Source organism: Schistocerca gregaria, chromosome 9, assembly GCF_023897955.1.
Source record: "Schistocerca gregaria isolate iqSchGreg1 chromosome 9, iqSchGreg1.2, whole genome shotgun sequence".
Taxonomy (NCBI): domain Eukaryota; kingdom Metazoa; phylum Arthropoda; class Insecta; order Orthoptera; family Acrididae; genus Schistocerca; species Schistocerca gregaria.
The window spans coordinates 78,434,297-78,446,661 of NC_064928.1; the positions used below are offsets into that span (position 1 = coordinate 78,434,297).

At 45.3% G+C, this 12,365-nt stretch overlaps 1 protein-coding gene across 1 annotated transcript in view; it reads left to right on the forward strand.

Annotated features, from left to right (window-relative positions):
* LOC126291737 (ammonium transporter Rh type A-like) overlaps positions 1 to 12,365 on the forward strand; it is a 332,630-nt gene that overhangs the window by 173,094 nt on the left and 147,171 nt on the right. The window contains exon 4 of the mRNA XM_049985409.1: positions 9,821 to 9,971. Coding sequence (XP_049841366.1) covers positions 9,821 to 9,971 — 151 coding nt within the window. The remainder of the gene's footprint in view (positions 1 to 9,820; positions 9,972 to 12,365) is intronic.

Sequence of the window (12,365 nt, forward strand, 5' to 3'; positions counted from 1 at the left end):
TTTGCTTTATTCTGCGTAGAACACTACTTTAAATTCGTATAAATAAATTTTGTCCTTGTTGTAAAATAAACCTTGTTAAAAAGTAGTCGTTTACTATCCTGTGTTGGCTACCTACAGCACCACCATTTATAGGCCATCTGGCATAAGCGAGGTTACTTACGCATATTGAGAGTCGCTATGAACGTTAGTCTGCTAGCCGTCTTTATGTCATATCAGTGTTTCTTTCATTGTGTGAATATAGTAACTACACGGTCTTAAAAGTCGAAAGACTTCTTTGACACAGGATTGTACTTATACTGCATTACTTACCTCAAAACAATCATTCTATCAAAAGTTGTAATTGTATAATATGTCTCTACTCGCATTCACATTTATAATACACTTACACTGAGGAAAAAAAAACAGGTGACCATCATAGCTTACACCACCGGCTCCTTCCGCCTTCATGATTTCTACCCTCAAATACCTTGGCCTCACCCTCGACCACCACCTCACCTGGACTCCCCATCTCCTTACCATCCAACACAAATCTCACAACAGACTCCGTCTCCTGAAACTCCTGTCTGGCCGGATGTGGGGTCTGCATCCTTCCACCATCCTTCACACCTACAAGTCCTTGATCCCCCCCCCCCCATCCTCTGTTATGCCAGCATAGCTTGGATTTCCGCCCCTTCCTCGCTTCTTTAAAGCCCTCCAAATCCTCGAACACGATGCACTCTGCCTCGCCTTCCGCATCCGCCTTCCTTCCCCCACCTGCCTCCTCTACGACCTCACCCCCTTCCCTCACCTTCTCCTTTTCCTTGAACACATCCACACACTATAAATTGTCCGCCCCCTCACCCCTGGTGTCTCCCTTCCTCTCCACCCCCAGCCCATTGCTGCACCTTTACCGTTGTGTCCCAACCTCTCTCCAGCTCCACACTGTCCGCCTCCTTTCGCAATGCAACTTCCACCATCTGCCCTTCCCAGATGATGAGCTTTGCCCTGACATCTACCCTTCCTACTAACTCTAACCCCGTCTTCCTGCCTCCCCAGGCTCCCTCTCCTCCCCCTCCCTTCTCCTGAGCGCCTTTCCCCTCCTACTCCCCCTCCCTCTTTTGTGCTCCCCTTCAGTGTCTCTGCACTCCCTCTTGCCTTGTCTTCCCTCTTCAGCTCCTGCCCCACTAGTCTCCTGCCTCTTAGTGTACCCGCTGACGCCCCTACCCTCTTCATCCCGCCGCCTCCTTTGCTGCCCCTTGCTCTCCCCTCCTTATCCATCCTCTCCGGCCTCTGCCTCGGCAGGTCCCACCTGGCAGTTCTATTCTTCATCTTGTGTGCTCCAAGTGGGTTTTAAGTGTGTTGTTCTGGAGTGTTTTTACTACTGTGGCCGACTTTTAACCTGTGAATGTGCATTCAGTGTCTTCTTTGTGTTTTAAGAATCGCCAACTGTGTTTTTTATCTTTATGATGACTTTTTTAATTGTACCCCATGAACGTCTCCCTGTCAGTGTATTTTTAACTCCATTATCTCCCCTTACTCTGTTTTAATTTCCCCTATTTTATCACGTTACATATGTAATATTTTATTCTCATCTTAGTTGTCATGTCACTCGGCTTAAGATCGGCGGATTGTGCCGCTGACAGCCTTCCCCTGACCATATGGGGCAGCGGAATGAAATCACAATGAAGAAAAAAAAGAGAAAGAAAGACAGAACACGTTGAATGTCTAGAGGTAGGATGTTCATATTTACAGGACATGTATTTTAGTATGTTGTGCAGAAATGATTAGCATCCCAGTCACCTCGATTCAGCGAGTGTCCTGTTGCCTAGTAGGCACAGGGTCCGCCATCGGCCCTGTTAACTTGTCCTGTACCTGATGGCATCGACGCGTATGAGGTGTGAATGGCGTCCTTTGGTATAGACATCCATGCAGCAATCACTCAGTTCGAAAGTTCGTCTGTGGTGGTTGGTATTTGGTCACAGTGCTGCACGCACCGTTTCAGCAAATCCCTCACATTTTCGATTGACGATAAATCTGGTGATCTGGCGGGCCAGAGCAAAACGCTGACATCCTGTGTGGTGTGCGTACTGTAAGACCTTCAGTAGACACACCATCAGATTATTTGACTTGTCACTGTAATAAAGTAGGCGAGTGTCAGCAATATGTCTTGTGGTCTTATCGTGTCGTCTTCTGCTGTTAGGTCAGATGATAGAAATACCACTTGCATGCTTAGAGTAGCAGATTGACGATGACCAAAATTGACAGTCTGAAGTTCCTTTGGTATTGGTACGTTAATCTTATTCTCACGTATATCTGTGATACTTTACAAAAGTGTCTATACATTTATCTTCATGGTTATGTACAGGAATATGGTAATCTTATTAGGCAGACACTGTAGCAGACAGTAACGTCACACTGGTTACAATTCCCGCGACACGCATCAGCTGAGGTTGGTGGTTGTACCCAATAGCACCCCACGTCATAAGACCTAGAGTTCCCGCTGTAAGTCTCGTGTGAATGTAGTCACTGTGATGTCCCTCAACCTGTCTGCAGCGAATCAAAATGGGCCCGTCATTTCCTGACAAACAGAAACTGGATTCGTCCAAAAACTGTATCCGATACCAATCCTGTCCTCAGTGATGTCTTTCCATACAGCATTTCCGTCTAGCATATTTCTGCACATTCGTCAAGGGTAAGTGGAGACGTGGACGAGCCAGTCGCTGTGATGCAGCGGTTTTAGGCGCTTCAGTCCGGAACAGCTCTGCTGCTACGGTCATAGGTTCGAATCCTGCAACAAGCGTGGATGTGTGTGATCTCCTTAGGTTAGTTGGTTTAAGTACACTACTGCCCATTAAAATTGCTACACCAAGAAGAAATGCAGATGATAAACAGGTATTCATTGGACAAATATACTAGAACTGACATGTGATTACATTTTCGCGCAATTTGGGTGCATAGATCCTGAGAAATCAGTATCTAGAACAATCACCTCTGGCTGTAATGACGGTCTTGATACGCCTGGGCATTGTGTCAAACAGAGCTTGGATAGTGTGTACAGGAACAGCCGCCCATGCAGCTTCAACACGATACCACAGTTCATCAAGAGTAGCGACTGGCGAATTGTGACGAGCCAGTTGCTCGGCCACCATTGACTGAACGTTTTCATTTGGTGAGAGATCTGGAGAATGTGCTGGCCAGGGCAGCAGTCGAACATTTTATGGATCCAGAAAGGCTCGTTCAGGAGCTGGAACATACGGTCGTACATTCTCCTGCTTAAATGTAGGGTTTTGCAGGGATCGAATGAAGGGTAGAGCCACGGGTCGTACCACATCTGAAATGTAACGTCCCATGTTCAAAGTGCCTTCAATCCTAACAAGAAGTGACCGAAACGTGTAACCAATGGCATCCCATACCATCATGTCGGGTTATACGCCAGTATGACGATGACGAATACACGCTTCCAGTGTGCGGTCACCGCGATGTCGCCAAACACGGATGCTACCATCAGGATGCTGTAAACAGAACCTGGATTCATCCGAAAAAATGACATTTTGCCATTCGTGCATCCAGGTTCGTGTTTGAGTACACCATCGCTGGCGCTCCTGTCTGTGATGCAGCAGTGGTCTCCGAGCTGATAGTCCATGCTGCTGCAAACGTCGTCGAACTGTTCGTGCAGAGGGTTGTTGTCTTGCAAACGTCCCCATCTGTTGACGCAGGGATCGAGACGTGGCTGCACGATCCGTTACAGCCATGCGGATAAGATGCCTGTCATCTCAACTGCAAGTGATACGAGGCCGTTGGGATCCAGCACGGCGTTGCGTATTACCCTCATGAACTCACCGATTCCATATTCTGCTAACAGTCATTGTATTCGAGCAGCAATGTCGCGATACGATGAACCGCAATCGCCATGAGGTACAATCCGACCTTCATCAAAGTCGGAAACGTGATAGTACGTATTTCTCCTTCTTACGCGAGGCATCACAACAACGTTTCACCAGGCAACTCGTGTCAACTGCTGTTTGTGTATGAGAAATCTGTTTGGAAACTTTCTTCATGTCAGCACGTTGTAGGTATCGCCACCGCCGCCAACCTTGTGTGAATACTCTGAAAACCTAATCATTTGCATATCACAGCATCTTCTTCCTGGCTGTTAAATTTCGCGTATATAGCACGTCATCTTCGACTTCGGACTGTCACACCTGATTGTGTACGGTGTGTTACACTGTTGCACTGTAGCGCCAGAGACAAGGAGGACACAGATATACCCAGCAATTCCATTCGGATGAGGTGTCAATAGTGCCCGGGGGTGGCGTGGGTGACGCGATCTGACACATCTCATTGTGTTCTGCGGCCTCCCGTGAACCACTCTGCACATATCCGTTGCAGTGTCGAAACACTTCGTTCCACACGAGCAGTAATTTCCCGGATGGATGCATCACATTCTCTCATGCCAAAAATGCGCTCTCTTTGAAGCTCACTGATTTGACGGCACGGTACGCGCATACGTCGGCGAGGCATTCTGTAGGTCTGCTCGTCACACTGATCCATTTCCTTCGGTTTATAGCGACAACGAGAGCCGCAGGTACAGGTTACCTGTAGGTGGTGTTGCGCCGCGATATCGATGTTGACCTTTAACCTGCGGGCCGACATGGTTCAAATGGTAATCATTTCTGCAGAACGTACTAATGCACATGTCCTATGTATATGAATGTCGTGTCTCTCGTCGTTCAAGGTCTTCTGTTTTTTTTCTGAAAATGAGTGTATAAAACTGTAATTGTTAAAAACAGCCTTGGTTGCAATTTTAACTTTTTTGTTTTTCAACTACGCGTTTCGCCTGATTAAGGCATCTGCAGGTTATCTTAATTTGGTATTTCTTAGAAGGATCCCTTAGTCACTGTAGCCAAAGGGCATCGTCGAATTTATCTGGCCAACATCAACTTCGTTAAACTCAGTAAAAATGTTCATAGATGCTCCTGTGAACGGGAACGCGTTATCCAGATCTTGATGTCACTCGCGTCCATATAGAAAACTTTTTACTGAGTTAACGAAGGTGATGATGGTCTGATACATTCGACGTTGACCTTTGGCTACACAGACTAAAGGATCCTTCTAAGAAATACCAAATGGAGATAACCTGAAGATGCCTAAATAAGGCGAAACGCGTAGTTGAAAAATAAAAAAATTAAAATTGCAACCAAGACTGTTTTTAACAATTACTGTTAAGCACTGGTTTGCAGTATGCCACATATGGATTGGAAGAATTTGCATAACAATGTGTGATGATACGTTATGCCCGTGGTATGAAAATGTAGGCGTTCCATTAACGTCTGGTGACTACTTTTTTAAAAATTATACTAAAAACAGGAACAAACAAACAAATGTTGCAGCAGCTACCCATGTTGTGCGATCAGTCATTAAAATTGTTTTCGGACAGATATTTGAAAAATGCTAGCTAATATTGTTTGTAGATATTAACAAACTCGAATGATCTGCGTTGAGTGTAAAAACGGGAAGGTACACTTAACTAGTTACCGACACTTTTTGTTTTTCTATTCTTTCTCGTATTAAGACTAGTAAATAATTTTTGTCCTTCGTGGACGTATTAGAGCACTGTAACTGTAGAAACTGGAGGTTAATTTATAATGAATTATCTGCAACCACTTTCTTTCATTAACAACTTATGTAGCCAATATTAGAGTCTTACAACGTTATTACAATAACAACAAATATGATTTACTTCGAGAGTGAGACACAGTCAAACCGATTCCGTTTCTGCCATTCAAAAAAATTTCATTTTTCATGTCAGGGAGTAATTACTCCATGGATTATCCAGTTCCTCCCATAAATGTAACTGGCGTGCACTGGTAGTAGAAATGCGTGGTAAATATAACGCACATGCATGCTCAGCACTGACGTCAAATATGGAGGCAGACTAAAATATGGTGACAGACTACTCGCCGCCAAATGTTTCTTAATATGAGTGGCAATCGCTCAGTAGGAAACAGATAATTTAGCAAAACAGGAGTCACAATAGCAGCTTCAGTTTCTGTTCTCTGGATTCAATTACACTGTTTACATAACTTGCGCTATCTAGATTTCTCGTTCACTCGACAAACAGTTATTCCTTCTGTATTGCCGGTCGGGGTGGCCGGGCGGTTCTAGGCGCAACAGTCTGGAACCGCGCGACCGCTACGGTCGCAGGTTGGAATCCTACCTCGGGCATGGAAGTGTGTAATGTCCTTAGGTTAGTTAGGTTTAAGTAGTTCTAAGTTCTAGGGGACTGATGACCTCAGAAGTTAAGTGCCATTGTGCACAGAACCATTTGAACCTTCTCTATCTGTCTGTCTGTCTGTCTCTCTCTCTCTCTCCCTCCCTCTCTCTCTCCCTCCCTCTCTCTCTCTCTCTCTCTCTCTCTCTCTCTCTCTCTCTCTCTCTCCCTCCCTCTCCACCTCTCACCCAACACACCCACACGTAAATACCATTTCAGTCTCACAGTTAGCCAGCTATGACCAACGTTTTCGAGAGGTTTATCTTGATTATCAGACGAATGTTGGAAACGAAAGTCCTTTCCAAGACATTCCCAGTTGGGAACTCGTCAGCCCCATTTCCAACCTATTGGGAAACATCTCTGAAAGTAGTACAGTAGCTCATCTTCTGCTCCAGGTAGCGTACGAAACTGTCTAAAATCAATATAAAGGAAATAAACTAATGGTCACCCTTTAACGTACAGGGTAAACGTTAATAAAACTAACAAACTACAGGGACTTATTCCAGACTGGGAATGGAGAAAGAAAGGTGCTATGAACACGTGTCCGGAAATACATCAATGCCACTGTAGGTGGTGCTGACGAATGACAGTTGCTCTACCCACGTGCCGTGTGTTCCTTGTGTCTTGCAGGCTGTGTGATTGACGCAGATAACTGTAAGCAGCAGAATGGTCCGATATTCATGTCGGGAACTAGCCGAGATGGTGTCTTTGTATGGCCAAGCAGACGGAAACGGGAAACTGTCAAGAGGCAGGACTGCTATACCAAAACAAGAACCTTGACACAATATGTCAAGCCCTTTTTCGGCGTTTCTGTGATCGTGGGTCGTCTCAGAGAGACGAACGTGCAGGCAGGTGACGGACAGCACGAACGCCAGATTTGGAGGACCGGGTTCTACAGAATATTGAGAGAGCCCTCGGAGAAGAAGCATGCAAACGGCCCGCCAACATGGTGTAAGTGAAGTACGATTATTTGTATTTTTATCACCTGCAACGAGTGCAAAGATCATCAGCAGCAAATTTTCGTCTACCGGAAGGATTTTGTCGACGGTTTTTGCAGCAGACTATCACAATTATGGGATTTCTGTCGTCATTCCTCTTTCGCGACGAAGAAACCTTTACCAGAACTAGCATCCTCAGTCTGCATAATCATCATCTGCGGACTACAGACAATCCTCGGGGAATGGTCCAGGCGTCTTATCAGCATCGCTTAAGAATCAATGTGTGGCCAGGTGACATGTATGGACCGGTTATTGTTCGACAATTCCTCAATGGAGGAACGTATCTGAACTTCCTGTGCAATACTCTGCTGGGCTGCTTGAGAATATGCCTTTGGCAGTACGACAGGTGGTGTGCTGTCTACATGACGGAGCGCCAACCCACTTGCACATTACAGTTCGCCGATATCTCGATACCACCCTCCCCGGACATTGGATACGATATGGAGGCATCCTCTCCTGGATCACCGGACTTGAACCGCTTGCATTTTTACCTCTGACCTCTGTGGACATCTGAAAAGCGTCTGTATGCTGAACAAGCTCCTGAAGTGCGGACCCTTCAACATCGTCTTCACGACGCCTCTGACGCTATTTCGAGAATTGGCGGAATGTGCGAAAGAGTGCGACAATCCATGATTCGACGTATAAACGAGTCCATTACATCCCATTGAGGCCATTTTGAACACCTGTTGTGAGATGGATGCTATGCAGCTCTGTATTTGTTGTCGGTTCACGTACACCGTCCATTTCTGGACATTTGTTCATAGGACCTTTCTCCCTCCATTTCCACTCAGGAATCAGTTCCTGATCCTTGTCGGTTTTATTAATGTTCACTCTTTATATCTGTATTCTTTGTACTTTAATGTGCAGTATTCAGCAACTCCTATATTTCATTGTTTTTGAAAACGCTATTGGAGGTATCAATGATCAAGTTATAATATACGAAAATAATTATGACAGTGTAGATCGCAATTCCAATCCCAAAGAAAACAGGTGTTGACGTGAAAATTACCGAACTATCACTTTAATAACGGCTGCAAAATACTATCGCGAGTTCTTTAGAGACGAATGAAATAACTGGTAGGAGCCGACCTCGGGGAATATCAGTTTGGATTGCGTAGAAATATTGGAAAACATGAGGCAATAGTGACCTTACGACTTATCTTAGAAGAAAGATTAAGGAAAGGCAAACCTACATTTCTAGCATTTATAGACTTAGAGAAAACTTTAGACAATGTTGTCTGGAATACTCTCTTTCTTATTCTAAAGGTGGCAGTCGTAAAATACAGGGAGCGAAAGGCTATTTACAATTTGTACAGAAGGGTTGTAGCCACTGCCTGATGTTATTCAATCTGTATATTGAGCAAGAAGTAAAGGAAACAAAAGAAAAATTCGGAGTAGGTATTAAAATCCATAGAGAAGAAGTAAAAACTTTGAGGTTCGCCGATGACATTCTAATTCTGTCAGAGACAGCAAAGGACTTGGAAGAGTAGTTGAACGGAATGGACAGTGTCTTGAAAGGAGGAATAAGATGGACATCAACAAAAGCAAAACGAGGATAATTGAATGTAGTCGAATTAAGTCGGATGATGCTGAGGGAATTAGATTAGGAAGTGAGACACTTAAAGTAGTAAAGGTGTTTTGCTATTTGTGGAGCAAAATAGCCGATGAATGTCGAAGTAGAGACGATATAAAATGTAGACTGGCAATGGCAAGGAAAGCGTTTCTGAAGAAGATAAATTTGTTAACATCGAGTACAGATTTAAGTGTCAGGAAGTTGTTTCGAGTGTAGCCATGTATGGACGTGAAACATGGATGATAAATAGTTTGGACAAGAAGAGAATACAAGCTTTCGAAATGGGGTGCTACAGAAGAATGCTGAAGATTAGATGGGTAGATGACATAACTAATGAGGAGGTATTGAATAGAATTGGGGAGAAGAGGAGGTTGTGCCACAAATTGACTAGAAGGAGGGACAGGTTGGTAGGACATGTTCTGAGGCATCAAGGGATCACAAATTTGGAGGGCAACGTGGAGGGTAAAAATCGTAGAGGGACACCAAGAGAGCAATGGATGTAGGATGCAGTAGGTACTGGGAGATGAAACAGCTTGCACAGGATAGGGTAGCATGGAGAGCTGCATCAAACCAGTCCCAGGAATGAAGACCACAACAGCAACAGATCACAAGGCAAATTTATCCAGCAGTGACCAGTCTCGAACATTACATGATCGTCTTCGGACCTAGCTATTGTGATCGAGAATGACTATGCAAGGAGCAGGAAACGTTGAATATCGGTTGTCAGGTGCACGTCTGAAGGTGATCATGCTATGATCGAAACCTTTGAATAAATGTGCCTTGATATCTAGACTGTTATAATTGTTTTCGAAAGCTGTATTTTACGTTTGCTGCAGCAGTAGCTGTTAAAGAGGCTGGCTGTTTAGTTCGGTTGCATAGGGCCATAAACATATGATAATTAACAACAACCACAGCTTCTGTGGCTACAGCCTACTGGTACTTAACAATCCTACTTGACAGTTGGTGGTGACGGCTTTGCTTTTGTGCGGTGTTCGGCAGTTTGGTGCGGGCAGACTTGACGGTGGTCACCGTGCTGATATCGGCGGGCCTGCTGCTGGGGACGCTCACACCCCTGCAGATGGTCGTGATGGGAATCATCGAGACGGCCGTCAGCACGGCCACCCAGCGCATCGGGACCAGAGTCATCAAGGTGAGGCCCTGCGTGCACAGTAGCGGCTCAGTATGCAGCAGCACAGTCAGTTCTACCCGAGTGCGTGGCAAGAATATACCGGGTGAATCACCTGTAAAACTTGCACCTCAAATATTTGCAGAACTGGAAAATGTGATCGATGTGTGGTTTTCACAGAATGCATTGGTACTCAGGGACTCCTATTGTTGGCCAATAAACAGAATTTAACAACACTAGAGAGTGTGCATACATTTTTTTTTGAATGGAACAATACTTATTGACATCAACAAACTAAAGGTAGGGTAAATTAGGAAGTCTGTGGAGTTTGTTGCAGGATTTTAGTGCGAGTCGTTTACGAGATATCGTACTTGAGGGTTGCCGAGAGAATAATGCACCGCATTTTTTTCTTCAACAGTTCTTTATTGTACATAATGATAATTATATACACGAAACAATGGTGTTTTATCTACACGCCCTATTTTTCCACGTAATCTCCATCCCGTTCTATGGTCTTCCTCCAGCGCGGAACAAGAGCGTGTATGCCCTGTCGGTACGAATCCTTGTGTTGGTGGCGGAGCCATTGCTTCACTGTGTGAATCACTTCCTCATCGCCCTTAAAATGTCTTCCACGAGTGGCATCGTGTAATGGTCCAAACAACTGGAAATATGACGGGGCTAGGCCAGGGCAGTACGGTGGATGGGGTAACACTGTCCATCCGTGTTTTGCCATGAGTTCAGCAGTCCTCACACTTGTGTGGGGCGGAGCTTTATCGTCTTGCAGCAAAACATCTCCTGGTTTGCTGTGGCGCCGAAGTCGCCGAAAGCGCGTGTTGAGTTTTGTTAATGTAGTGACACATGCTTCTTAATTGCCGGCCGGTGTGGCCGTGCGGTTCTAGGCGCTTCAGTCTGGAACCGCGTGACCGCTACGGTCGCAGGTTCGAATCCTGCCTCGGGCATGGATGTGTGTGATGTCCTTAGGTTAGTTAGGTTTAAGTAGTTCTAAGTTCTAGGGGACTGGTGACCTCAGAAGTTAAGTCCCATAGTGCTCAGAGCCATTTGAACCATTTTTTTGCTTCTGAATTAATGGCACCGCCTCTTGACATCACATGAATGAGAATGACAGCTTCATAGTCCCAGAATTCGGTGATTATGACTTCGCCGGCGGAAGCAGTTGCTTCGAATTTTTTATTCTATGGGGAGTGGGAATCCGCCATTTCATCAACTGTCGTTTCGTTTCGGACTCAAAATGGTGAACCCAGGTGTCACCAGCAGTCACAATCCGGAACAGGAAGGCCTCCCCCACCGCTTGAAAAGGTTGCAACAAATCAAGACAAATGTTTTTCTGTGCTATTCGTGATTCACCTTTAGACACTGCGGGACCCATCTTTGCACACACTTTTGAATATGCAAGAGTGTGAATAACTGCACTTATTTAGCCGACTGTTAGATACAGCGTCAACTGCCGAGTCGGAATGCGTCTGTCCTCGCGAATGACAACAACAGCTCGCAGCAACATGTCAGGTGTGACAGCCGTGGATGGTCTCCCCGACGCGCTGCAAATCGTGGAGCTCCGCCGAACCACCTTCTGATGACCTCACTCTCCGTGCCCAGTGACTAACTGTACTTTTGTCGACAGCAGGTGCTCCATACACTTTGTGAATATTCCCCACAGTTTCTTTCCCTGCAGCGAGAAATTCAATGACGGCACGTTGCTTGTTACGTACATCAGTTACAGACGACATTTTGACACTGCCTGCAGATACGCTATCCGTGGGATAGCAACTTGGCGCGCTCACTCAGGAGACTTCAAATAATACATACGTAACGTTTTCGCATTCGTAGCACTGTTTTCGGCTGAGAAAAAAGGCGGTGCATTACTTCCTGGGCAACCATTGTGTTTTGAAAAGTTTCTACACCAACACTTATTTGTGACATTCAACCTGCGTAGTTGCTAAGTACGATGTTATTATGTTTGCGTACGGTATGCTTGTGTGTAGAGTGCTTTGCGACTGGTCAGTTCGTCTTTAACAGTCCGAGAGTAAGGCGTGAGTGGAGAAAAAGCCGACGTGCTCACGGTGTAAGGGGAATGTAGGGAGAATGCAATTCGTTCTTGTATGGTGTATGCGGCAAGATATCCCAATAGACGTCAACCATCTCTGCAGTTACTCATCAACCTCTTCAACCAGTTGTGTGAAAATGGGATTGTAAAACCTACACAACGTAAGAGAAGGAAACAAGTGACGGCAGAAGAGGCGGAAATTAATGTTCTTGCTACTGTTGCAGCTGATCCGCATGTTACCTCCCGCACAATAGGTCGAGGAAGTGGCATGAGTAAGGCAAGGGTCCTACGCGTTATCCATAGGTTCCATCCCTATTACATCTCTCTCTATCAAGAGCTGCGTGAAACTAATTATT